Source organism: Anas platyrhynchos, chromosome 10 (genome assembly GCF_047663525.1).
Source record: "Anas platyrhynchos isolate ZD024472 breed Pekin duck chromosome 10, IASCAAS_PekinDuck_T2T, whole genome shotgun sequence".
Lineage (NCBI taxonomy): Eukaryota > Metazoa > Chordata > Aves > Anseriformes > Anatidae > Anas > Anas platyrhynchos.
In genome coordinates this window covers 17,001,522-17,025,360 of record NC_092596.1, presented here as the reverse complement: position 1 = coordinate 17,025,360, position 23,839 = coordinate 17,001,522, and the positions used below count along the sequence as shown (strand labels likewise).

At 48.9% G+C, this 23,839-nt stretch overlaps 2 protein-coding genes across 2 annotated transcripts; one reads left to right on the top strand and one right to left on the bottom strand.

Annotated features, from left to right (window-relative positions):
* SLC9A6 (solute carrier family 9 member A6) lies at positions 1-18,953 on the bottom strand. The gene is made up of 16 exons (XM_038184653.2): positions 18,602-18,953; positions 14,485-14,684; positions 14,042-14,119; positions 13,336-13,412; positions 12,335-12,447; positions 12,071-12,176; positions 8,954-9,095; positions 8,623-8,728; positions 8,263-8,351; positions 7,932-8,045; positions 6,281-6,392; positions 5,884-6,037; positions 5,511-5,541; positions 4,251-4,330; positions 3,526-3,631; positions 1-3,333 (listed from the first exon to the last, which is right to left on the bottom strand). Exons 1-16 carry the CDS (start codon positions 18,876-18,878, stop codon positions 3,058-3,060), a joined length of 2,061 nt encoding a protein of 686 aa, XP_038040581.1. The 5' UTR covers positions 18,879-18,953; the 3' UTR covers positions 1-3,057.
* Positions 18,954-18,969: 16 nt separating this feature from the next.
* MMGT1 (membrane magnesium transporter 1) lies at positions 18,970-23,411 on the top strand. The gene is made up of 4 exons (XM_027464992.2): positions 18,970-19,131; positions 19,261-19,313; positions 20,121-20,224; positions 21,178-23,411. The coding sequence occupies exons 1-4, from the start codon at positions 19,050-19,052 to the stop codon at positions 21,338-21,340; spliced, it is 402 nt and encodes a 133-aa protein (XP_027320793.1). The 5' UTR covers positions 18,970-19,049; the 3' UTR covers positions 21,341-23,411.
* Positions 23,412-23,839: the final 428 nt, after the last annotated feature.

Here is a 23,839-nt window from a genome sequence, read left to right as displayed (position 1 = left end):
TTCACTTTGCTACAGATTTATTTCCATGTGAATTAATGAAACAGTACACACAATTCCAGAAAAAAAAAAATCTTTTATAGGCCCATAATCCTTCTTTCACAGTACAACGCAACAGTAAAGGATTTAGTCAGTGTAAACAGAAGGTCCAATAGTGATCATCAGCTATCACAGATCAGCTGCACAAACACCACAACTACAGGGTTAATGCCATTACCACACAAATTGACAGTACTAGTACAAACCATAACTTTACCTACAATGCTTTTTCATGTGCAAAAACCATGAAAATTCAATTTACAGAAGGAGGGCACCTTCTCTAAATCTCCATGTGAGCTGTAAACTGCCTCCTTGGGGCTGTCCTATCTACTTGGCAAAGGGTCTCAAGGGTTTGATTCTCTACAGTAACCTTTAAAACCAACTGCAGCATACAAACCATCAGGGCTCTGCATCTGAAACCCAGGCAATCAAGTGTTCTCTGCTGCAGCAGAACAGAGAAAGTAATCAGCTGAGGATGAATCTGAGTCATTTATTAAAATGCTCACGAATTGCAGCGTACATTCATTCTTTCACCAACACTACTTGAAATAGTCCTGCTTATATGACGTATGGATCATAGCAGAGTTCACAGGTACCCCATAAAATCATCTCTTGTTAACTGTTTTTTCTTAAATGTACTAATTGAAATGGCATCAAAAGCCGAGGCTTTTGGTAACGTGCTGGCAAACTTTCAGGACGTGGACACATTATTCAGCTGGGAGGGTCAGAGAAAGAGGAATGCCACTAAGGCTATGGGGAGACCTTAGGCTGTGGCCATCACGCAGCGCTCGGCTGCAAGTTTGCACCTCGGTTGGGATTGCCTGGGCTGGAGCCCCGCGATGCCCGCACGCTGCTCTCCTGCCTGGAGCCTGGCAGCTGGAGCAAGGCAGCTGCCGGCGGGAGCAGGACGCGGCGGCTGCACCAGCGTCAGCTTCGTAAATTGAATTCATAGTCTGACCATACAGGAAAAAACAAGAGGTAGTTATTTATCATACCTCTTCAAAAAGGCAAAACAAAACACAAAAATAAAGGATGTAGAAATGATGCAGTAAACCTAAAGTCAACATGTACCTACTTTTTTTTTTTTTTCCTTTTTTAAACACGTGAAGTTAAGTTACAGATGTCATATAAAATGCACACTTTATGGAATTCCTGCATAGCAGGAAACAAAGAGGCTAGCGCTAATCCAACAGCTACATTAACAGCGAGACTGCCATTTATTGGTGCAAGGAAGATTTCCTATCTAAATATAAACAGAGCGTACCCCCCTTCTAGAGGAGACCTATGGCAACACCTATACATTTTTTGTTCAGAAGGGAAAAGAAAGGATTTTCTTGGGGATAAACTGCCAAAATAATTAGTTTCACATCCGTAAATTTAAGGCAATGTTACTTAGACCTGAGAAAATGAAAAAAAAAATTGATTTTCTCAACTATAAATATACACACAAACTTTCGGTATTTCCTGTCTTCTCCAGCTCTCAGGTGGTGCTGGGGAAAACAGCTGTAGGGAAACTGCTCTGCGGTCTCAGGATCGGATCCTAAGAGATGCAGAGTTTGTTGCAAGGAAAGCTAATGGGAGCTGGGAGAGCTCACCCTCACCTGGCTCTTTTTCAAATATTCTCTTTTTAAAACACTTCTATTTAAGCCTTTCGGAGTGGGTTAACTCCAGAACAGGCTATAGTGCACCAGTAACCCTGAAAGGTTTGTATAGCAAAACCGCAGCTAAAACAGACAATAAAATTACATACAGTAAATTTCTGTGCTCCCCCCTTTTCAGGAGGAAAAGAAAGATGTCAGGGCTAACAATTTCACTGCACCTTTAGCCATTCCTGTAGCTACAGAGTAAATCCTGTAACACTAGTGTGAAATCACAAATTGTTCTGTGCTCTTCCTTGGGAAAAAAAAATAAAATAAAATCAACTTGCAAACACAGTTCATTAAATGGTAAGAGACATGAGAGAGATCAGGTGGGGATTACAGACACACAGCATGCTAATGCTAAGGAATTATTAAACAAAGTGCAATGATTTTGACTATACAGGAGGACAGACAGATGGACAACTCCCCTTCAGTACTACCTAGATGCTAAATACCTCACCTCTGGAGAAGCCTGGAGGTACCGTGTCAGTCTGTAGCCATCGAGGACTCTGCGGTCCAGCATGGGCCACGGCAGCATTGCACCTCAGCTACATCCATGGCTTCAGCAGAGGAGCTTCACTTGCACAAAGACACGGTCGCTTCCCAAATGTGAATTTGGTCACCAATTCAGGATTTGATGGCTGCTTCTACAAAGCTGCTTGTGCTACAACTGAAAGACAGACTCAGCCCTAAAATCTGTGCACACCCTGGGCAGCTTCTGCAGGACCAGCTCCTTCTCCCAGAAGTGACTACAGCACGACCCATGCCTCCATCCCACTCTGGGGGCTCCCCCACTCACAGCTAGCAGCGTGACTGATGTCTGACATTAGCCTGCTAAAGCAGTGGCTTGGGCAGAGCTGACGGTCACTAAAAAGCAGAAAATCTCTGGATCCGCAGTTCAGATTCCCACACAGCGAACAAGAGTCTGCAGTCTGACTTTTTGCTGACATTTCAAATGCAACTATCCAAAGATCAGAGGCAAAAAAACAATCCTCATCTGAACAGAAAGCAACTCCTACTGTTCACCAGCATCTCCCTACCCCACTCTCCCACGTTCAAAGGATGAACAGGGAGACAGCTCCTTTACTTACCCAGCTGGGAACTAAACCCTTCATCAAATCACACATTAAAGAAGCTCACTGTGTGCAAAAGACTCATACGCTAAAACAGTTCCACCCTACACAGTGCAGTCAACACAGTTTTTAACTTAAAATCGCAGCTTGTTCTTTACAAGTGCTTGGCAGAGAATATTTATATTCTTCTGACACCATATAAATAATATTTATACAGCTTAGACATTTTGAGACATGCATTAAACTTTAGGTAGTACACATTTCTTGATCATATATGCAAGTATTACTGTCAATTAAACCGAGCAACCTTATGCTGGACCATGTCTTGCGCTATCCAGGACGTTTGAGGGTGGCTCCGAATCGTCCATGGGAAGGACCAGGCGTGTTCCCCGGATCACGAGTTCATGGTCCCCAAAAGCCAGCTCCCGATCGAGTGCATCTTCGGAGCTGTTTCCAACGAACCGCCGCGACGTGCCGCTGGACGCAACCGAGTCAGTGTTGACGGTGGAGTCCCCGTAGGTCAGACTGATGTCCCCATCGTTCAAAATGAGGTCAGAGTCATCGTCCTTCAGCTGCTCTTGATTCTGGGCAACAAACAGAAGGGAAGTGCTGTTTAACCCTTCCTGAAGGGCTGTGTTTGTTTGTCAGCCCGAGTGTCTGACCTCCCCACAGGCTCCCAGCTCGATGCAGCACCCAAAGGCTACACAGAACTGTAAACACATCAAACCCCACTGACACCACAAAACAAAGGACACCAAAGGTGGCATCGGACTTACTTCGTATGCCTGTGGACTTGTCAGGCACCGGGCAATCGGCCCGCAGCAGCCGGGGAGTGTGGTCGTGAGAGGAGGACCGCTGTGTGTCAGGAGAGGCTTCAGATAGCTGCAGAGAGGGTTAAGGAAGAAAAAGGAAGGCGGCGATGTTGGGGAGTCGAGGGGTGGGATGCAACAGTAAGGAACTCAGTGTCTTGAGGAAAGAAACACAAAACCCTGGAAGCACAAAAATGAAAGGGATGAGCAAACCGAATTAAATGAGCAAGAGGGACACAAGTGAACCAGGACACAATCCTGTTAAGAGGTTTTCCAGCATCACTTGTCCTGTCATCCTGCACCCTCCGCCTGGCAAATTACTCCCCTGCTAGCTCATAACAAAGCTTTTGAAAGGGAGGAGAGACACTGATCCAGCAAGAGGGCTATAAATGGAATGTCCCTCTGCCTCCCTATCCTCCTGCCATGGGGAACTGGGACCAGAGACCTTTGGAGACCCTCTGGAGACCCTTCCAGCCCGAGAGCCCAGCTTTGAACTTAGCCACTGCAGCATTTCCAGTAAGTGCAGGTGGAAACAGCCACAGACACGAGGAAGTGCAAGTCAGGAAACAACTGTGAGATGGGGAAGCAAATGCTGGCTCATCTGCAAAGCAGGGAGGGAGTTGTGCTCTGAGTCAACAGAGCCCCTCGGGCACAGGGGACCTGGCACGGCAGGCACTGATGTTCAAGGATACTTGTGATCGAAGTTGTACCACATGCGGAAGAGCCAGGCGCTTTCTGCCTTTGTGCTCCTCCTCTCGCTCTCCGGGACACCCTGTGAGAAAACAAAATGTTAACAGCAGCAGAGCAATGTACTGAGGGCAGGTTACCCAGGGGAACGTAGGAAAATGCTTTCCCCACCACCTCTTTGGAAGAGACCTTTGGGCTGCAGCGAGCATAAGGACATCACTCACACCGCGACAGGCTAACAGTGCTCGCAGCACCAGGCTCTGCATTTAGCAGCATCAAAACAGGGCAAGCACAGAGCAACTGCTTTCCTGCTAGAGCCTTCCAGTTTCTGGCCCCAAGGTTTTAAGTGCCTCAGAACCAACAAATGCATCCCGACATCACGCTTAATAGCAACTGGCAGGTCCAGCCTCCATCAAATCACCCTTGAGATGTAATATGCAAATAATCTTGTGCCATGGGCATTCGTGGCTTCCTTTTAGCTGGAGAAAAACACAAAGCTGTTTCGAGGGCACCGTGTACGTAATACAATTACATATTTCACAGAAATTTGGCTTTCAGATTTATGGCTCCGGACTGCCTCCTGTATTTGGCACTTTCCTTCCAAGAGCCCAATCAACATCTCTGCACAAAACGAACCTCCGAGGTGCAGACCCCGCACTGAAATCGATTATAGAGGCACAGCCACAGCACTGCTGGGCTGCAGACACACAGCTGGGGGCTACCAGGCAGGTGGTGCCTGATGCCACAGGGCTGCAGCACATATCCTACCACGGTCAGTGGTCCCCGCTCAGCCACGTAGCTGCTTGCAGCAAGCAGGAGGGCACAACAGAGGTGACAGCAAGCCTGAAGATGCTGCATAAAATGGGGCAGTGAGTGGCATTTCTGTCCTGCACAGGACACTGGGATGAGGCAGCGAGCTTCTGTGTCATGCATGTTTTTATATTAACTTCAAAACCAGCGAGGGACCAAATGTTCTGTGGCAGTAACGTGGACTGACTAAGCACTGCAACATTACTTCTAAGGCCTTCTTTCAAACAGAATAAAGGAAGACTCATTGTAACTACAGAGGGCACAGAAAAGAGATGATTCCTATGGACTTCGACTTTCACCAGAGGAGCTAGAAAGCCTTCCTCCCCCAGCTGGAAGGGAGCAGGGCAGAGAGGAGCATTCACACAGTCCCTGACACAACCCTTGTGCCAAAGGGCACAGCACAAAATTCCCCTACCAGGACCGCCTGATGGCAAGTAGCAAAGCCCTGCACTCACCACATTCTCCTGATCCGCATCCACGCCAACTCTGTGGAGGAGAAAACACACAGTGAGCACACGGTGAGCACGGGCAATGCCAGGCAGGTACGTGCCGCATGTCTTGGGGAAGGACGGGATCTTCCCATTGCCTTTGGGGCAAGCGCAGCGCTTTCAGCAGCTGCTCCCTCTGCACAGGGGGATGCCCCGGGGCACATGCAGGAGCGTTTGCCAGCAACAGGCACCACAGCTTTGCAGGGCCATGCAGCTGGTCCCATTTGCCCACCCAGTGGCATCCCTCACACCGCCTCGTGTCACACAGCCGTGGGCGCCGTGCGACCCGCAGCAGCGGGGTGGGGGGGTGGTGGCCAGGAGCGCCCCACACCGCGCTCACCGGATGTTCAGGCAGGACAGCATGGCCGTGGTGCCCCCGCCGAAAACCCAGACCGTGAAGAAGACGATGAGGAGCGTTGTGCTGAACATCATCTGCCGGGCATAGGTGGCCGTGTCGCGGATGGCCAGGGCAAACGCCATGGCTCCTCGCAGCCCTGCAAGGGGAAGGGATGGCAGAAGAGCAATGTGAGCCTGCAGGAGCAGAGACCATATTCACTGTAGGCTTCCTATATTCACTGGATCAGAGATTATATTCACTGCCCAGCCTCCCCTGCCCCATGTGGTTGAACACCAGGGAGCCACGGGGAGCCCTGTCCTGCCCAGCCTCTTCTCCAGATGTTGCCCTAAGAAGTCGCTCAGGGTGAGGAACGTTTGGAGGCCAGGATGTATCAACGTACCAGCAAACATCATCATATGCTGTAAATTTGTTCCAATCTTATTTCTCCTCCCCAAATTCAGTAAAAATGATAGAGGATAAATATTGGCAGCTCTTCCTAGGAAGATAGCAAGCTGTATTTGTACTTGTTAAGGAAACTGTTCTTCCTGTGTCTCCCACTGTATCCCACCTCTGCATGCTGAGCCAGCAGAAGCACGAGGAGCTTCACAAACACCAGTCCCTAGGATGCAAAGACAATAACCCAGCTCCGAGTACTACAGCAGTGTAGGAAGAGCATGCTCCTGCCTCACCAAAGCAAAGCACAGATTGCAATTCAGGAGTATCACAGAGGACAAACGCAAACATATAAACAAGGGAAATGATGAGAGGACAGGTTAGACAAGAGAGAAAAACCACCAGTTCCCACTGTATGCTCTCCCCTGCTGTGCTCATTTTTCACCACAAGAATTACTTGTCCTTTGCAAAGCCCAGGTTTCACAGCTTCCACAACCCCTCTGACATTCCCCAGCACACCACACTTCACAGTTTGGCTTGAAGCTATAAGCCAGGTCCCATTCCCAAAGATTATTCAGCAAAATGAAAGCAGCAGCAGTTGAGAGGAAAAAAAAAAATCTAATACTCTTTCTGTTTTCATAGCCTGCGAGACACAAGAATCAGCAGCCCCTTCATATTGCTTTTATCTTTGAAGCTGTGTCTTTTAATACCAGCACCCAGATGGCAAAAATAATCTTGCAGCCAGTATTCAGTGCAGCCTAGAATAATATGCAAAATGCTTCCAGCTTTTATGTTCTTTCCTGAACATCACGAATTTGCATAAGAGATGTATTTCATGATCTTTCTCATGAATGAGCTATTTCATCAGCAAGCTAGCCGGTTCCTACTGAAAAGGCACAGCACACAATCTCAGTCTAACTACCCAAATGCATTTCTAGGCTCTTCACTCCCTTTACCCTACTGCAGCTCTGCAAAAGCTAATCAGGGAAATTCATCAAACCCTGCTGGAAACCCACGCATCAGCACCGGTGAAGATAACATTTTGTTTATCTGTATAAACCTGCTTCAGTGCAGGCAAAGGGTGAAAATAATTCCGCACATCAGAACTGAAACAAAACAAAAAAATCCTTCAAGTCCTCACTCTTCTGAGACGTATTAGGGCTGACAGTGTCTCCGCTAGCATCAGCCTGCAGAAAGGGAAATCCCTTCTCGTCTCATCATTGAGAGGTAACTACTGTAGCTCTAACTGTTATTTTGAAAAAAAGGAAGTTTTTTTTTGGGGGGGGCGTTAACCAAATGGAATAGCACAGAAAAGAGGAAACAAGGAGGTGTCAGCAGGTCCCCATTTGCAAAGCTGCTCCTGTACCACGCTGCCACGGGATGAAGCTTGGTGCTCCAGCACCATGTTCACATCCAGCGCTGAGCATCTCAAAAGCTGACAAGACAGAGAAAACACAGCAAAACAAAACAGAAAAGCTGGGAAAAGAATCTCCATCTTCTTGAAACAACTAAAGGCACCACTACACAGGAGAAACTCCCTTTTAAAAATAAGCTAGACTGAGTGGGAAAAAAATCACATTTGAATGAAAAACACACGCTAGGAATGAGGCAGCTCTCCCTTTCTCTTCTTGTTTTACAAAACGAACTCCAAAGGATACAAAAGCTCCCACCACAAAGGTAGGGTTGAAGACGTGGTTCTGGAAGGTGAACAGTGCAAGTCCCATGTAGGAGAAGATGAAGTTTTCTGCCAAGAAATTCAGCAGTTCGAACAACTGAAAGAAGAAAACAAATTAAAAATGAATTAAACATAACTCAGATTTAACAAGAAAAACATGTTAGCCCATCCACCATACAATGAATACTTCTGCAGGAGCGACTCCAGCAAAATCCAGCTGTAGACTGGCAGATGCACCTAATTCTGGCTAGAGGGAACAAAAGAATACTAAACTGCAACTCTGGAGAGGATTAAGGGGACTGAGGAGCTCTCACCTGCTTTGTTCTGTGTTGGGATTCTGTAGATAAGTTGTTATAGGTATAATGAGCCTGTGTGATCCCACAGAAGAGTACAGCCACCACACCTGGGGAGCAGAGTATCACGTTAGACTCGTGGCCACGAAAAGGGAGCAGAGCTGCACCCAGCTTTGTATGTATACAAACCCAGGTTTGTATGCTCTTGCTTTTCTACCCTCTGTAGGGTTTTTGATACAATAACCCCAAGCCCCCAAATAACTAAACTTATAGAAGCAGAGGATCAGTCCCATCTGCAGCCAATACTTAGAGAAGCAAAATTCAATAGCACCATCATCCCTGCAGATTTCCATTCAAATGCAGGGCAGTGCTGGAGCTTGCCTGTAAAGCCACACGCCTCAGCCAGCAGGAACGTGCTCCAGGACATCAGGAAGAACAAGCCAGTCTCCAGCAAGGGGAACTCCCGCAGTTTGGTGAACTTGGTGACGTTGCAGATTGTTAAGGACAACTTGGAGAGAAACTGCAGGCTGAGGGAATGTCTAATCCTGCTGTGTATCGTAGCAGTACTGCACAGCCTGCCCCTAAAAAGGCTGTGGCATTGCCTCTCATTCATTTAGGCATAAAATCATGAAACACTGGGTCTGGGTGAAATGCCGCATAGCAAAAGAAAAAGCTGTTATGTAAACACTTGGAGAAACAACAAAAAGGATATTAAAGCTGTCACAACTCCAGTAGCTGCTCCCATTGCAAAAGACCCACTGAATATCCCCAGGAAGATCCCAATAGACTTGAACATCGCTGTGACATCAAACGTGTGGCTGTTGTCGCCCGCTGGCTGGTACGCAACAATTGAACTGAAAGAGGGAGAAAAAGCACACATAGGAGCAAAACACTCCTTAGTCTGGGGAGAGGGAGATTTTCACAGTTCTGCGTGAGCTTTGCAAAGTGCTACTAGTGCTGCAAACCCTGAGCGTGAGAAACCCTGAGCTCAACCAGCCTAGGCAAGGCTCTGCATTTGCTCCTTCCAGATGCTATAAAGCATCAGACCAAAACCCATCTCTTGCACGATCCCCTACAAATGAGTTTGCCAGGCGACAGTTCTTCATTTATGATGGCATTTTAGGGGCCTGGCATCAGGCCTCTGGAAAGCCAGGCACTCTGGGAGCACAATGCATCCAAGTAGGCAGCCTAAGCTTCTCAGCTGATGCCACCTGATGTGAATATCCTCTGGAGAACTGCAGGTTCCTCAGTTTTACTGCGTTTAACGCGTGCTACCTTCCTTTTGCACTGCTCTGGGTTCTGAGGGGAAACCTTGCAGGGCAGCGAGGCAAACAGCACAGTGCCAGTTCACAACAGCAGCGCTGCTGTCTTCATCCACCAAACTTTAATGTTTCTTTTTGACAAGAAAATCAAGAAGATTTTCCATGGTTGGTGGATCAGCCAGCCACGTTGGTGTCCCCCGGCCTGTGCTGAACGTGCTCCCTCCGAACCCCTCAGCAGGTACCCAGAAAGGCCTCGATACAGGCGGGCCCCTATCCATCTCCTCAATCCTGTGTTAATATTGACTCCTTGTTAGCTTTCTTTGATGTAAACTTGCTGAGAACATTAACTTCCTTGTCAGCAGTCCCTCGGCTGGCTCTGTTAAACCTCTCAGGCTTGAACTTTAACTAGCTGCTGTTTCTGTTTAACCTCCTGAGTTATGCTGGAACGGAAAGTTACCGTCTCACGAACACATCCTGCCACTTTCCTCCCTAATAACAGACCAACATTCTTCTGCAACATGAGTGATAACCCTACCCTTGCCAACACGTAACGGGTCACTTCCCTTGCTAAACTTCCCTGCTTGTAATAAATTGTATTTTTTCTCCATTGTCCTTTATGCCACAGCCTTCAGACTTCTCCCTGAGATTTAAGTTCTTTTGTCAGTTCCATCTCCTACTTCCCATTCACCAACATGGTCTCAGTCTGGGGTTTTGTTGTTTTGTGTTTGTTTGGTTTTCAATCCAAAGTTTCATTTCCCCTCCATAACTGACTGTGTGGATGTCAGTTTTGCACTTTAACTTATTGCAGCTTTCCTTCTGGTTTTGCTTTTTGCCCGACTAACAAGAAACTCAAGAGGGAGAAACTAAATGGGGAGGAGCAAGTAGGAACCTGGAGGCCACAAGCTGCAGCCTGGCCCCACACTGCTCACTGCTTTTGGTTCTGGGTTCGATTCCTCTTTACACAGCCAAATCCTGAATCAGGTTCCCTGCCACTAACCCTACTGGAAAGCACCTCCTCACAGGATGGGGAGTGGCAAAGCCCACGGCTTTGTGTGTGTTGCTTCCTCCCAACACCAAACCCCTGTGCTCGGCCGGACACAGCTGGGGCCCCTCTTCACCCCAGGGCGATGCTGGCACCCACCCACGCCAGTCCAGGTGTTCCCCCAAAACCCCCAAATCCTCCACATTTCCGATCCACCCCTCCCAGCCACCAAGCTGTGGAAGCAGAACTGCCCCTGCCACTCCCCACTTATGCCTCTTCCATGCAACAGGCAAGTGCCAAGCTAAATTTAATAAAGGGGAACCACAAATAAGAGCTGCAGCGGGTCTCTTTTGCTGCTTGGAAGCCCTTGAGAATTAAACACGCTGCTGGACCGGTCTGCACACAAACCTTGCATTAAAACAACGGCTGGCTGCAGCTCAGGGCTGCTGGGTTTGGTGCAGATTATCTTATTCCAGAGGAGGGGGGCTGAACTCAGCTCGTGCAGCAAGGAAGGGAGGAAATCAGAGCTACAAAGCTGGGAGCAAAACAGTGCAAGGGGCAGATCAGAGCACATGGTGCAGGCACAGATGCATGCACAGACCCACCACAAACTCCACGGCCCTGCTGCTGAGCCCACCGACTCCTGGCAGGCTCCAAGCCCCCGTCTCCTCCTTGCTCTGTGTCACTTCTCAAACATGACCTGGCTGCGCAGAGTTTACTCTCGCAGCAGTGGTGACACATCCAGCATAAAAACCAGAGTGAGCAATACAAACAGTTCTAGAAACATTCAATTTAGTAAATACAACTCAGGCGGGTGCTGATACGAAGCTCACAATATGTTACTTGCTGCCTCCACATCAGTAAAACCCACGCAATCAGCACGCCGGCTTGACAAGTATTCCAGAAATATTTTCTGCATTAGTCTTAGTTATAAGTTAACCTGTCATGACTGCAGATACTATATATTCCCAAACAAACTCCCATGATGGCAACACAACGGAAATGCAGATAAAATATGTCCTACGTGCAGAGGACATAAAATATTAAAGAATGTTATAAAACACTCTTTAGAAAGGCACCCACTTTCCAGTTCAGGATACTAACTCCAGAAATACCATCTTCTTGAGGCACAGAAAGTGGGCAGAGAAAGGAGACAGCTGCTTTACCAACTGTCTCCACCAAAACAAAAGCGGGTACTTGTGGATGGGAAGGCAGGCAGGTAGGAGCAAAGCCATCAGCAAGGGGTTTCGGTAGGATCCTGAGGCTGAAAAGCAGACGTGGTGCTTTTCACATTGCAGAGAGACATGAAAACTTCCTTCTGGCTGGGTCAATGGACCATAAAAGAAAAACACAGCTATCCATCATGCAACAGGAAGCTGTAGATACAATCCATGCTCCCAAACAGTGGTCTTCAAGGAGGAGGCTGATCAGAAGATCACTACAGCTTCTGTTGACACTTACTAGGGAAATCTGCTCTGGCCAACACCAGTGCTCCTATTTTTACAGAAGCAAGGCCAGGTGGCTCCCCCCAATGCCCAACACAGAACATACATAACAATTAAAAATAAAAACAGAACACACTTACGAAGACAGCACTATGGCAACGGCATCATTGAGAACGCTTTCGCCAAAGAGAAGGGCATACAGCTCAACATCAACCTGGAGTTCATGGAATATGGCAAGAACAGTCACTGACAAATAGAAAAATAGAGAGACATTCAAGAAGGTGCCGTTATTATGGTGTAATCAAAGACAAAACATCCCTTTTAGAAAGCTGCCTTCCTTCCTTTCTTCCCCTCTTCACCAAATGTAGGTAAAACGAGGGGGAAAAAAAACACATCTAACATACCTGGGTCAGTAGCTGATACGATGGCACCAAAGAGGAGGCAGTCAGTGAAGTAGAAGTCTCCCCCAAGCTGCCCGGTGACCTTCATCAGTGCCACACAGCCGTACATGACGGAGCTGTGGAAGCAGAAGAGACAACAACTCGTACCTGCAGTGTAAGGAGTTCCCCAGGATCTGCCAATTTAACCCCTAAAGTTGTCCAAATATAGGAGAAGAATACCCTGAGAAGTTGTATTGCACGAGCTGAGCCTGGTGAAACACCAGGGTTTCGGACCAGAGAGCAGGACCATGAAATCCAAAGCACTGACAGCACAGGAGCAAAGCACAGTGCTGGGGAGGAGCTGGTACGACTCCTCTGCCAGCACAACACGGACAAAAAAAAGCAGCAGCTTGTGGGACAGACCATGACAATCACCTGGCAATTGCTTCACAATGCTTGATGTTAACACGTTTCAATGGAATGACTTTTCAGTTGGCCTGACTTTCAAATGTCCTAAACTTGCAGCCAGGAGCAGATAATGCAGGCACTGAGTTTGCTTGAATCCCCCTGGATCTCCGGTGGAAAACACCCTACGCAAGCCTGCACGTTGCTATTCAGAACGGGAATTATCTAGCTCCCTCTGTGCACACAGATAAATAATTTGAAACACAATCTGTGTTTGCTAGGCATCTGCTTCCAGCAAGTAAGGACAGGACATGCATTTACGATCCTGCTCTCTACTCGTGTGTCTCACACTTGTTTGGGCTCCGCTTTCAATAATTTCAAGTCAGTGCCTGTTTATTCTCAGGGATCTGCAGAACTTGCCTTGCCGTGCGTATAAGCAGTCTGTATGGGATACAGGAAAGCACTGTGCAATGAGGCAGCAGGCACACTGTGCAGCAGGAAAAGCAACGTTAGCTGCCCTGCTGAGTAGCCCAGGGATCCCCCCTGGCCCTTGCTGCAGGACAGAGTTCTATGTCCACACACAGCCCTGCCAAAAAGCCCGTCCGGCCACAACCTCTCACCCGATCATCAGGCAGGAAATCGCAGTGCCAAGAAAAGCGTATGCCAGGATTGATCCCAAGTTTCTGAAGAAGTGCCTCTAGAAGGAAAAAAAAAACAAACTGAATTACACTTTACTATTTATTTCAAGCCGTGCCAACAGATAGGTACCTGCACAGCACCCACAGCAACTTGTGCCTGGCTTGAACATTGCGAGCTGTGCGAGCTTGGCTGAATAATGCCTCACACAATGGCACATGCAGCCAGACCAGCACAGCAAATGCAGCACTAATACACATCATTTTCCTGTACTGGTGTATTGAACAAGGTGCAGCTCCGAGTCCTGGGGACTAATTCCTAACACAGCATAGGACCTCCTTCCTTCTCCCAGAGATAAACAGGATCATTTTCCTTTCCCTCCAAATCAGTACTTCAAAGAGCTGCTGCTTCCTAAAACCTTCCCACCTTCTCAAGTGTTTCAGCATTCCAGATGGCTCAGCTGGCCTAAAATACCCCTGCACAAACCCATGCTGGAAATGGTCGCAGTTGCTGACCCTTCCTGGGATGAGGGATGGGTGAGACCTACAGGGGCACTCTCAGCCCTGCCTCCTACCATCCTGCATGTACTAGGAACACCGTACCCAATTCTGCAGCCTTGGCCTGCTGCTGAGCAAGCATTAAAACTGGGGGCAGAGGAACTGAAAGTGTAGGCACTGTAAAGGCACGTACCCTTTTTAAGCTGTAGCCTGCATAAAATATAATTGGAGGAAGCAATATGTTGAAAAACACCTCAGGATCAAAAGTCACCTGTAAATAAATTAAAAAAAAAACAACAACAAAAAAAACAGTTAATTGGTTTGTTAAGATTTTACAGGACAAAACACAAATAATGACATAAGAAATACGCTGTACTCCCACCAGATGAAAGGCTGTGAGGCGAGTATGGAGGAATCAGGGCTCTTTCAGACGCACAACCCAGAGTTTAAACAGCTCACGTTACGATCAGCTGAACCTAGAGCTTCATTACGTTGTGTATTCAGCTTACAATTTATGGGACCAAAGTAAAAACATAAAAATGCAATAAAAAAAAATCACATAATGCAGCAGATACAGGATTTCTGCATTAGCATGCACCCCACGGAGCATCCCTCACCACGAAATCGCTCCCTTACCTTTCTCAGCATCTCATTATCCTGGACATTGTTGAGCTCCTGGGCGCTGATTTCCCCCTTCAGGGTATACTCGTAGAACTTGCCGCTGACGTTCACCAGCAGCGTGGCAGGACTGGTCTGCACCTGGCAGCTCAGCGTCACGTTGTTCACGTCGCTGGGGACGTGGATGCCGTAGCGCAGCACCACACCGACCAGGACACCTGGGGAGAGAGGGATGTGGGGTGAGACGAGCAAACTGCCGGGGTGGTCACTGTGAGCATCTGCAGCTGGAAGCCTGACAGGATCACGTGTCACCAGTACAGAAATGCACGAAACCTTTCCTTTTGGTAGGGGTTAAAAAGGTACCAGCAACTCATGAATGCTTTGAGGACAGTGAGCATCCTTCATAAGACGCTGTCTCAAACTGGGGAGAAGAGATGCACTCAGGCATTGGCCAGCACAGCAGAGATGGTTTTAGATTACTTTTCTGCTGTTTTTCTGATTTTTCTGGGGTCACTTAACCCCACTTCTGAACCATGTGTTTATGAAAAAGCTTGCAAACATGTGGGAGCTAAATGGAGATGGCAACACTCCGAAGGCTTCTCCATTTGCCTCCGAGGATGCTCAGGCTCTTCACTGCTGCGTTAATTAAAATCTCGCTTTGCGTTTTCCTAGGGGCAGGGCACAACCCGGACCAACACCAAACTCCTTCCCCATCACAGTCCTACAGGAGCAGAGAATGGGCACAAGCTCTGCTGCAGCAGGGATGGAGACCATGGGACTCACCCAGCACCTCCTGCAGCCAGTCCCCACGTGCCACCGGGCTTTCACCTGCTCTTCCCTTGAAAGCACCTTTCCAGGATGACATTTGCTCATTTCGCTGACAGCCAGAAGAAAAGCCCCCATCTCCCCTGCCAGGGGATGTGATGTGCAGCAGGGACACAGCTGGGGCTTAGCTCCTGTGAGCTTCCTGCCTGCTCCAGGAATAAAGTAAAAACACAAGGAAATGCGAGGCAAGGATGTCAGGAGCATCGGGGTGCCCCAGCACGGCTCCATTTAAGCACATGGCAGGGAGGTGTGTGACCACCACAGCATGGGGACAGAACACCCAGAAGATGATGAATGAGCTCTGAGATTCCATGACAGATGATCAAAACTCTTCACTGGGATAAAGTGAGCTTCAGAGGGTCCTTACATCTGCTTAGGACTATGAAGCAGCCTAAAACAGTTGCAGTGAGAGCACAGCGTAAAGTCACAGCCCCAAAAAAGCAGAAAACCAGGAGGCTCATCCACCGCCTACCCTTGCAACTCTGTTCCTACAGCCTTCTAGAGCTACCCCTTTCAAAAAAGTTGATTTTGGAGCTTTAGGGAAGAGTCAGAAACCTCCTGCAGCAGCTGCCTGTCTTTTCTCAGCTGTAAACCCACCCTGAGACACTTTTCAACATCAGGGCTCACCGCTTTGAAATGAGATGCCTGGCAAGGAGGAAGGAGGGAGAGGCTTTGGTTGCGGTTGGAAATTTAGAAGGGATTCTGACTCACCCACCTCTTGGCTCTTAATCCTTGTCCCACAGCAGGGCTACATCTGATAGCAGCCATGGTCGGCCTTGCCGTCTCGCTGCCCCACGCAGCTGTTCCCAGCCCTGCGTGCCAGCCATGCTCCGGCCGGAGCCGAATTCCCAGCAATGGGAGAAGGGAAAGGGGACGGGCAAACCTGCAATAACCGCCGAGACCACTGGGCTTGGGGCTGCTAAAATTTGTCTTGCCCTGCAGCACACGCAGAGCTGTCTGCACAAAACAGAGCTGGGTGGGAAGAGACATCTGCGTGCACAACCACATCCACGCGCACGCAGAGCACTCGGGCACCCAGTCCAAGCCAGCCTCACACCATCAGTTCCTAATGTTGAGACAAAACCAGAATCACCTAGAGGAAAAGCTGCAGGGTGCCGTGCCCGAAGCTGAGAGCTCTGGTGTAGAAACAGCCCCACCGTGGGCCTCGCACCGACCTTCCCCACGCACCTCCCGCATCAGGGAGCTGGCTGGCAGCACCTGGCACACACCCGAGCTGCTGGCAGGGTTTTTCAGCCCCCCAAACCAATCCTGTGCTAACGGGATCACGGCCAGAGCTGGAGTACGTCCTCTTGTTGCTGACAGCCTCTTAGGAAGTGGTTGGAACGCTCCTGGCACTCGGAGGGCTGCCCTAGCTACAAGCCGTGAGCCGCCCCACCGGTATCAAAATGGTTTTGCTGCCAAAAGTTTTACAAAAGTGAGCCCTGGGAGGGAGTTGAGCAAGGGAACCCGACACCAGGAAGCTGACAGCTGAAAGCTGCAAGGAGTGAGGAGCTAAAGGCAAAGCTGGAAAATTAACCGAGTTCTTCTATGCAAAGTGCAAAAGATTATTTTCATTGCATTTATCCCAAAGAACAAAAACCCATGGGCTTTTTTTTTTTTTCTGGTGCTACTGAATGCTTCTGAGCTAAGATTTAAAACAAAGACTACTATGTTACCATCCAGGCACTTAACAACAATGGCAGCACACAGGAACCCCCAGGCAAGCATTAATCCGGACACCAAAAGGGAAGAAAAACGCAGCGAGCACCTGAAAGCATCAGGCCAGCAGACAATCGGGATGTTTGCAACCCAGGGGCCAACCGGGAACCACTACAAGGAAACTAAACTTTTAGAGAAGCTCCTGCCACATCCACCACCAGACTCCGAGAAGAAATGAAACAAGACTGCTCATTTAATTGTCCTAAATGTTGAGTACCCAGGGTATGGGAACCTAATTTGAAACACTGAAATGAAGCCCAGGGGCTGCTGAACACGTATTGCCTATCACTGTGAAACAACTCCGGCTCTTCAACAACAGCTCTGAGCCAACAGTGTAATTTGTAAGGTAAAACGCCACCTGAAGCAACAGCTTGTAACTTGGGGTAAAAGCACAGGCTCCACAGAAACCCTGATGGATTTCAGCAGGAAGAGATGCAGAAGTTTTGACTTAGTTGCTGAGGTTTCTTTAATTAGAAAAAGGACAACATTTTTTTACCAATTGCTTCTTTGCCCAGATGTAAAGGTCTGTTTTGCAGGCTGCCTGCTGCAGCACTTCCACATTTTCCACCAACTTCCCCTGGGCTGAGAGCATCAGAGGGGACCAGGCATGGCAAAGCAGAAGCCGCACTTGCTTTGCTCCCGGCGGCTTGCTGTAAAACAAGAGCTCTCGCCAACCTCTGGGAACTAACACATCCCTCTGCCTATGGTGGCTGCTTGACCTGAGAGGGCGATGCCAAAAGCCTTGACAGCAGAGAAAAAGTCAGGGTTTTCCGCCTGACCAGGCGGGTGAGGTTCCTTATTTTGCCAGCAATTCCCTCAGTGCGGTCTGCAAAAGAGCAGACGGAAAAGATGCGTTTTAGGGATCATCGGGAGACCGAAATGTCACAGGCTGGGCTCTGGGACCAAGAGGGGCGCTCACATGGGCAAGGGACAACAAGGGGAAGACAAGTGCAGCAGCCTCACCGAGGGCTTGCAGGAATTTGTACACGCAGCCCAGTATTTTGGTTATATTTTGTGCCCCCGGGCTGCAGCAAGCTTCTCCACCCCTTCGTTCTGAAAGCCGCCTCCAATTAACTGAAAGTTAGGATGACAAAAGCCAAGGGCCTGAACGCACCAAGCCGCAGCCTTCAGAGCTGAGGTTTCTGCTGCGTGGGGAGCTCAGCCTCATTTCTGCTCCCACCGAGCTTGGTGGCACATCACCTGCAACCAGACTGGGGGAGAGAAAAAAGAAAGCAGAGATGGGGGCTGCTGAACACACCTTGTCAACCCCATATTCCACTGATCTCGCCTCGATAGGCGTCTGTGGCCACGTTAATCATTCCCCCAGCACAACTCCCAGCCCTACGCTGGTCGAACTCCAAGGCGCGCCAGGTGACCCTGGGCGAGCCCCGTGCGTTATCTGCTGGCCATGGCCAGGGCACCTCGGGAGGCCACTCCCGAGCACCTCAGGCGACAGCAGCCCAGCACTAAAACCCAACCCTCGATCCACAGCCCCGCTGCGGGGGAACACGAGCACCTCGCAGGGTGGGAGGAGGGACCGGGAGCCCCAAAAGGAGCTCAGGGGCAACCCCGGCCCCCTCCGAGCCCTCACCGTAGATCATGGCGAGCCCGGTCTCGTGGAGGAAGCGGGCGCGGCGGTGCTTGAAGAGCCAGATGGTGAGGATGGTGAGGGTGAGCAGCAGGATGAAGACCAGCAGGTTGGCGCTGTCCTGCCGGTGGCTCTCCTCCGCCGCCTTCTCGGACACGATCTCCTCCTCCAGCGCCCCGGGACGAACCTCCCCGCCCGCTGCCAGCACCCTCCGTGCCCACAGCCCCACCGCCAGCACCGGCACCGGGCTCAGCCCCGGGCCCCGCCGCGGCCCCGCCATCGCCCCGGCCCCGGCCCCGGCCCCGGCCCCGGCTCCGCCGCCACCAGGAAGCGGCGCTGGGCGCAGGCGCCGCCACCTCCCGGTGCCGGCCCCGTCCCCGGTGCCGCTGCCGGCCCCCTGACGCCATCAGGCGGCGCCTCGGCGGCGGGCAGGGCGGGCAGGGCGGCCGGGATGGCGGCGGCCTCGCTGTGGAAGGGGCTGGTGGGGCTCGGGCTCTTCGCCCTGGCTCACGCCGCCTTCTCGGCGGCGCAGCGTGAGTGAGGGCGGAGGGGGGGGCACCGGGAGATGTTGTGGGGTGGGGTTTTGGGGGGGGAAGCGGGGCCCGGTGCCCGGCATCGTGGGCGCTTGGGGCCGTCCGCAGCCGTGCGCTTGTCTCCCGCAGATCGCTCCTACATGAGGCTGACGGAGAAGGAGGACGAGACGCTGCCCATCGACGTGAGTGGGGCCGCGGCGGCGGTGTGGGGACGGGAGGGGATGAGGCGGCTCGGCCCGAGCTGCCCCCGGCCCACAGAGCCCGGCTGCCCCCGTCAGAGCCAGCACAGGGCAGGGCCAGGCCTCCAGCCCCTTCCCCAGCACCACCCGGGGACATCTCGCCCCAAGCCCCGAGCACGGCTCCTTCCTCACTCCCTGCAGCATAAACATCCTCCTCCCTCTGGCTTCTGCTGCCTGACATTTGTTTATCCGGCGTGGCTGTGCGCCCGTCTGAGCCCAGCACGACCTGCTTCTGCAAGGGTTTCTTGCTTTCTTTTTGTTTTCTTTTTTTTTTTATTTTATTTGGTGGTGGTTTAATTCCACTTCAATTATTATCTATCATGTTTTTGCTTAATCTGAAAGTTAAGGAGGTGAAACACCCACCATAACCAGGACGTTTGGACAGAGCAGCAGCTGTCACCTCTGCGCAGCACAGGCTGGCCGCTGACCCGTTTCTCAGAACGAGTATTAGATCCTAAAGTGCGCAAGAACAGGGTGTGCTGTCCCCCAGATCGCGGTGAGGAGCTGTGTGAGTCGATGCAGTGCCCATAGTACAGCCTGACTGCCCGGTGCCGGGAGCTCTTGGCTCTGCCACCATCTCCTGGTGCCATCTTTCCGTGCCTCAGTTTCCCTGCTGTTGAACTGCCCACCTCTGTAAAACACTTTCTGTCACTGGATAAAAAGTGAAAGAGATGCTGTTTGACAGATGAGATTATTTTTTTTTAAAGCAATTATATTTAGTAATCTAAATCTGTTTTCCCTCTCCTACAGATAGTTCTTCAGACTCTGCTAGCCTTTGCAGTTACCTGCTATGGGATAGTACATATCGCAGGAGAATTTAAAGATATGGATGCCACTTCAGAACTAAAAAATAAGTATGTTTTATTTCTTCTCTTCATAAACACATGTATCCGTTATGCTCTATGCAAACAGCACGTCTGCACAATAGCAGGTCTCTTTAGCTCAGCTCTTCTACGCATGTTGTAGACGTAACACAGGAACAGTCACATCTGGGAAAGCCAACAATGTGTGGGACATAAGACAGAGTTAGATAACTGGAAGAAGTTAAATAAACTTTTTGCTTTTCCCCATCCAAAATCCTGCTGAGCAGATTTAGTAGAGGAATTAAATGTTTGCCTGGGAAGTAAGAGCTTAGCAGTCACAAACTGCTGTCATGAGATGGTCTCAGACCGCAGGGCAGTACGCCTGGCTCACCCTCTGTTGCACATTGCTTCTTCACAAGAGCCTGAACTACTGGAATCTTACAGTCTCAGTCAAGGCAAAATGTCAGATGCCTGAAAGATTTTAAGAAAATAAAGAATTTTGAATTGAGATTTTGGAAAGGATATGAAGCGGGGTTGGTAGAGGTAATCTTTCTGGCCATTCCCAAAAGGCTAGGGAAATATGGAAACTGAACAAGTTGGCATCGCTTACCTAAAACCCTTAGCTTCAGGCGTGGAAAGTGCTGGGAAGCTGACACTGTCAAGTTATTAACACAAGTGATGTCTGAAATAAGGCCGTCACATTTGGTGCGTATGTAGTTAGTAATTCTCAGAGCTGCCCTTAAGCTCAGGGAAGGAAAGTAAAGTTTGTCTGCAGCATGGGGCAGCTTCTGTGTATTGAGCAGTCAGTATTTGTCAGGCATCTTGGTTTTGTATCTCTTCTGTGACTTGGTTTAGGAGACTTACAAAGTGAGCATGTCTCCCTAAGCTTTGGATTCAAAACTTGTATTTCTGTGTATGTAAAAGCTGGTATACCCTAGACTGACTCTTTCCAAGCCCCTATTCTGAAGTAGTATTAACGTTGACTTTTTACCTTTATTTTGAAGGACGTTTGACACATTAAGGAACCATCCATCATTTTATGTATTTAATCATCGTGGTAGAGTATTGTTCCAGTCCCCAGACACAGTGAATTCTTCTTCAAACCAAGATGCTTTGTCATCCAGCTCGTCACTGAAATTTCGAAAACTTGAACCTCTGCGCCGCTAAGACTTTTACAGATTATAATAATAATACAGGACACTGGGATGTAATATTCAAGTCGGGGATGTAAACACTTTTTTTAATTTCTGGAGCAGTATTTATATTGATCTTCCAGACTTTATAAAGTATATATATATAAAATAAGGACCTTCTTTGTACACTGTTAATGGAAATGAATTGTGAATTGGCAATGCAGTGTAAATTATTCTACAATTATGCTGTGAAACACATCTTCAAATTTTCATATATTAAAAAAAGAGTTGTAGGTGACCTAACTTCAGATAAACAAAAACCAAGCTAGTTTTTACTGCGGTTACTGTTCTTTGATAAGAGGGAATGTTTGAGTGCTATTTATTTTCTCAGTTTGCTTGCACTACAGTTTATGGAACTCCTTCAGAAATACTGTGGGCACTTCATCACTTAATAGCAGAAAAAGGGCAGCGTCTCCTGTTCCTAAAATGCCTTGGAGACCTGCATGGTGTAGGCACAGGAAGTCAAAAGGTTGCTTTTATTTTTATTTTTTTTAACAATACTGGAAAATAGTTGTGTGAAGGTTGTTTTTTTTCTTAGTTTTTCATTATCACATTTAATTTCTTTGTTGCTCTCCTCTGTTTAAGCTGTCCTATGTTGCCCCAAGTTGCCTGGGATGTAGCTGTACAGTTGGTGGCTGTGTGGGGAGGGCAGCTCACTTCGGATCACATAGATCATCTTCTATGCTCAGCTTGTTTACCCACGCTATTTATGTTCTGTTTGGTTGTTCATATAGGAATGTTCCTCAGATGGCTGAATGGTGTGTTAGTACCTCAAAATGGCACTGGATACTAGTTCCCAAGTCATCTTCTATGAGATGTATTTAAGTATCAATAAGAAATGTCCCTTCTGTAAATGTTACAGGGGTAGGGTCCAGCAGCTGTATCTGTTTACTGTCATTAGTACAGTACAGGTAAACAACAAGTCATGGTACTAGCCCCTTTTCTGTCAACAGAGCCTTTAAAATTGATTTCATTTTCCAGCTGAGCCCTGCGTTGATTTAAGTTGACTGTCTTTGATTGTCTTAGGACGGATGATATGCTCCTTAGCTCTACTGGCTTCTCAATTCTGACCTCCACTTAGGGGCTGAATGAATGCTAATTTTTTTCTTGCTCTGGCATTTCAGTCCAGAAATGGAACGCACTTCTCCCACCTACCCGCTGTAGCAAAAGAGATGGTAATGATGGGGCCAACTAGAATTTTGCGTAGTCTGAGGATGTCCCACTGCCTCCAAGCAAATTCAGCCTTTTGTCCTAGCATCTGTTTTTTTAAACTGCTAAGAAGCGTTCCAGGCAAAAAGCTTAGCAAAAATACTGTGTTAAATGAAGCCTCTTTTTTTCTAGCTCTGCCCATCCTATGGAGTGGGTGTCCCAATGCTAGAGCAATATCCATAGCTGCTGCTCTTCAATCACTCTTAAGCAACTGGGTTTAGTTAGAAAGGGTTACTCTGCCAGCTGAAACCTGAAGTGTTCTGGTTCCCTCCTCCTAGCTGGTGTCACAAATCAGCTCATGACAACTGCTGTCACCAAAGGCCTCTGAAATCGTGTCAGGTCAGCTCTCTATTACAAAAAACTTTCCTTGGGGAATTGGGCTGCTGTGGTAGCAGTCGCTGCATGGAGAAAATGGCTGAACATCAGCCAGCGTCCTTGCAAGGCCCGGAGGAAACTGCAAAGTAGTGGAGAGAGGGAGAGGCAAGGCAGGAGGTCAGTAACCACCGTACCAAACTGATCCTACAACCATGGTTGGCAGGGAGCCTTTTGGAGAGGACTGCTCACCCGTAATGTCTAAGAAGCCCCATTTGTGCTACGGTAAGGCTGTGTGGACCTGCCCACGGTGGGTGATGCTGCTGGGTGACAGTTCTAAGTTATTCTTGATGAAAAACACTGCTTTTTCAGACTGTCGTGCTAGGAGCACCCTATTGGCTGCATCAGGTCTCTCTTGTGACAGGTAGCCTTACTCTTCAGCAGCAATGGTTATATCACAGAGCTGTACAAATTATTTTTTCTTATTGATCTTGCAATGTCCAATAAAAACTGATATCCTAAAAGTGTTTGGGAGTTGTCTGTTTATTTCTGACCTGGAGCCTGCTGCAGCAGGTCCCTGATGAGTGCATATTGAACAGTGCCTGCCTAGTATTGACAAGCGGGCTTGCCTTCCTTGTGGCAGCTCTGCATGAAAATGTGCGCCTGGCCTGGCATTCAGTACTAGGAGATAAGATCAGTACAGGGAATGAAAATAACGTGCTACAAGTGGCTGAACAAGACGCTCAGGCTGAAAATGTTACTGGCCTGGGGTTCTCTGCCTTTGCAATTCTTAGTCAACATACCTAGTGGCGCTGACATGGCTTCTGCCTTCCATTTAACCAGAGCTAAGGCTTTTCTACCATGCACTAATAATCCCTGGCCTACCCACAAGGACAGGCTGGAGCAAGGCCGGGTATTGCAACAGTTGCTGGGGAAACTGGCAGCAACCCCG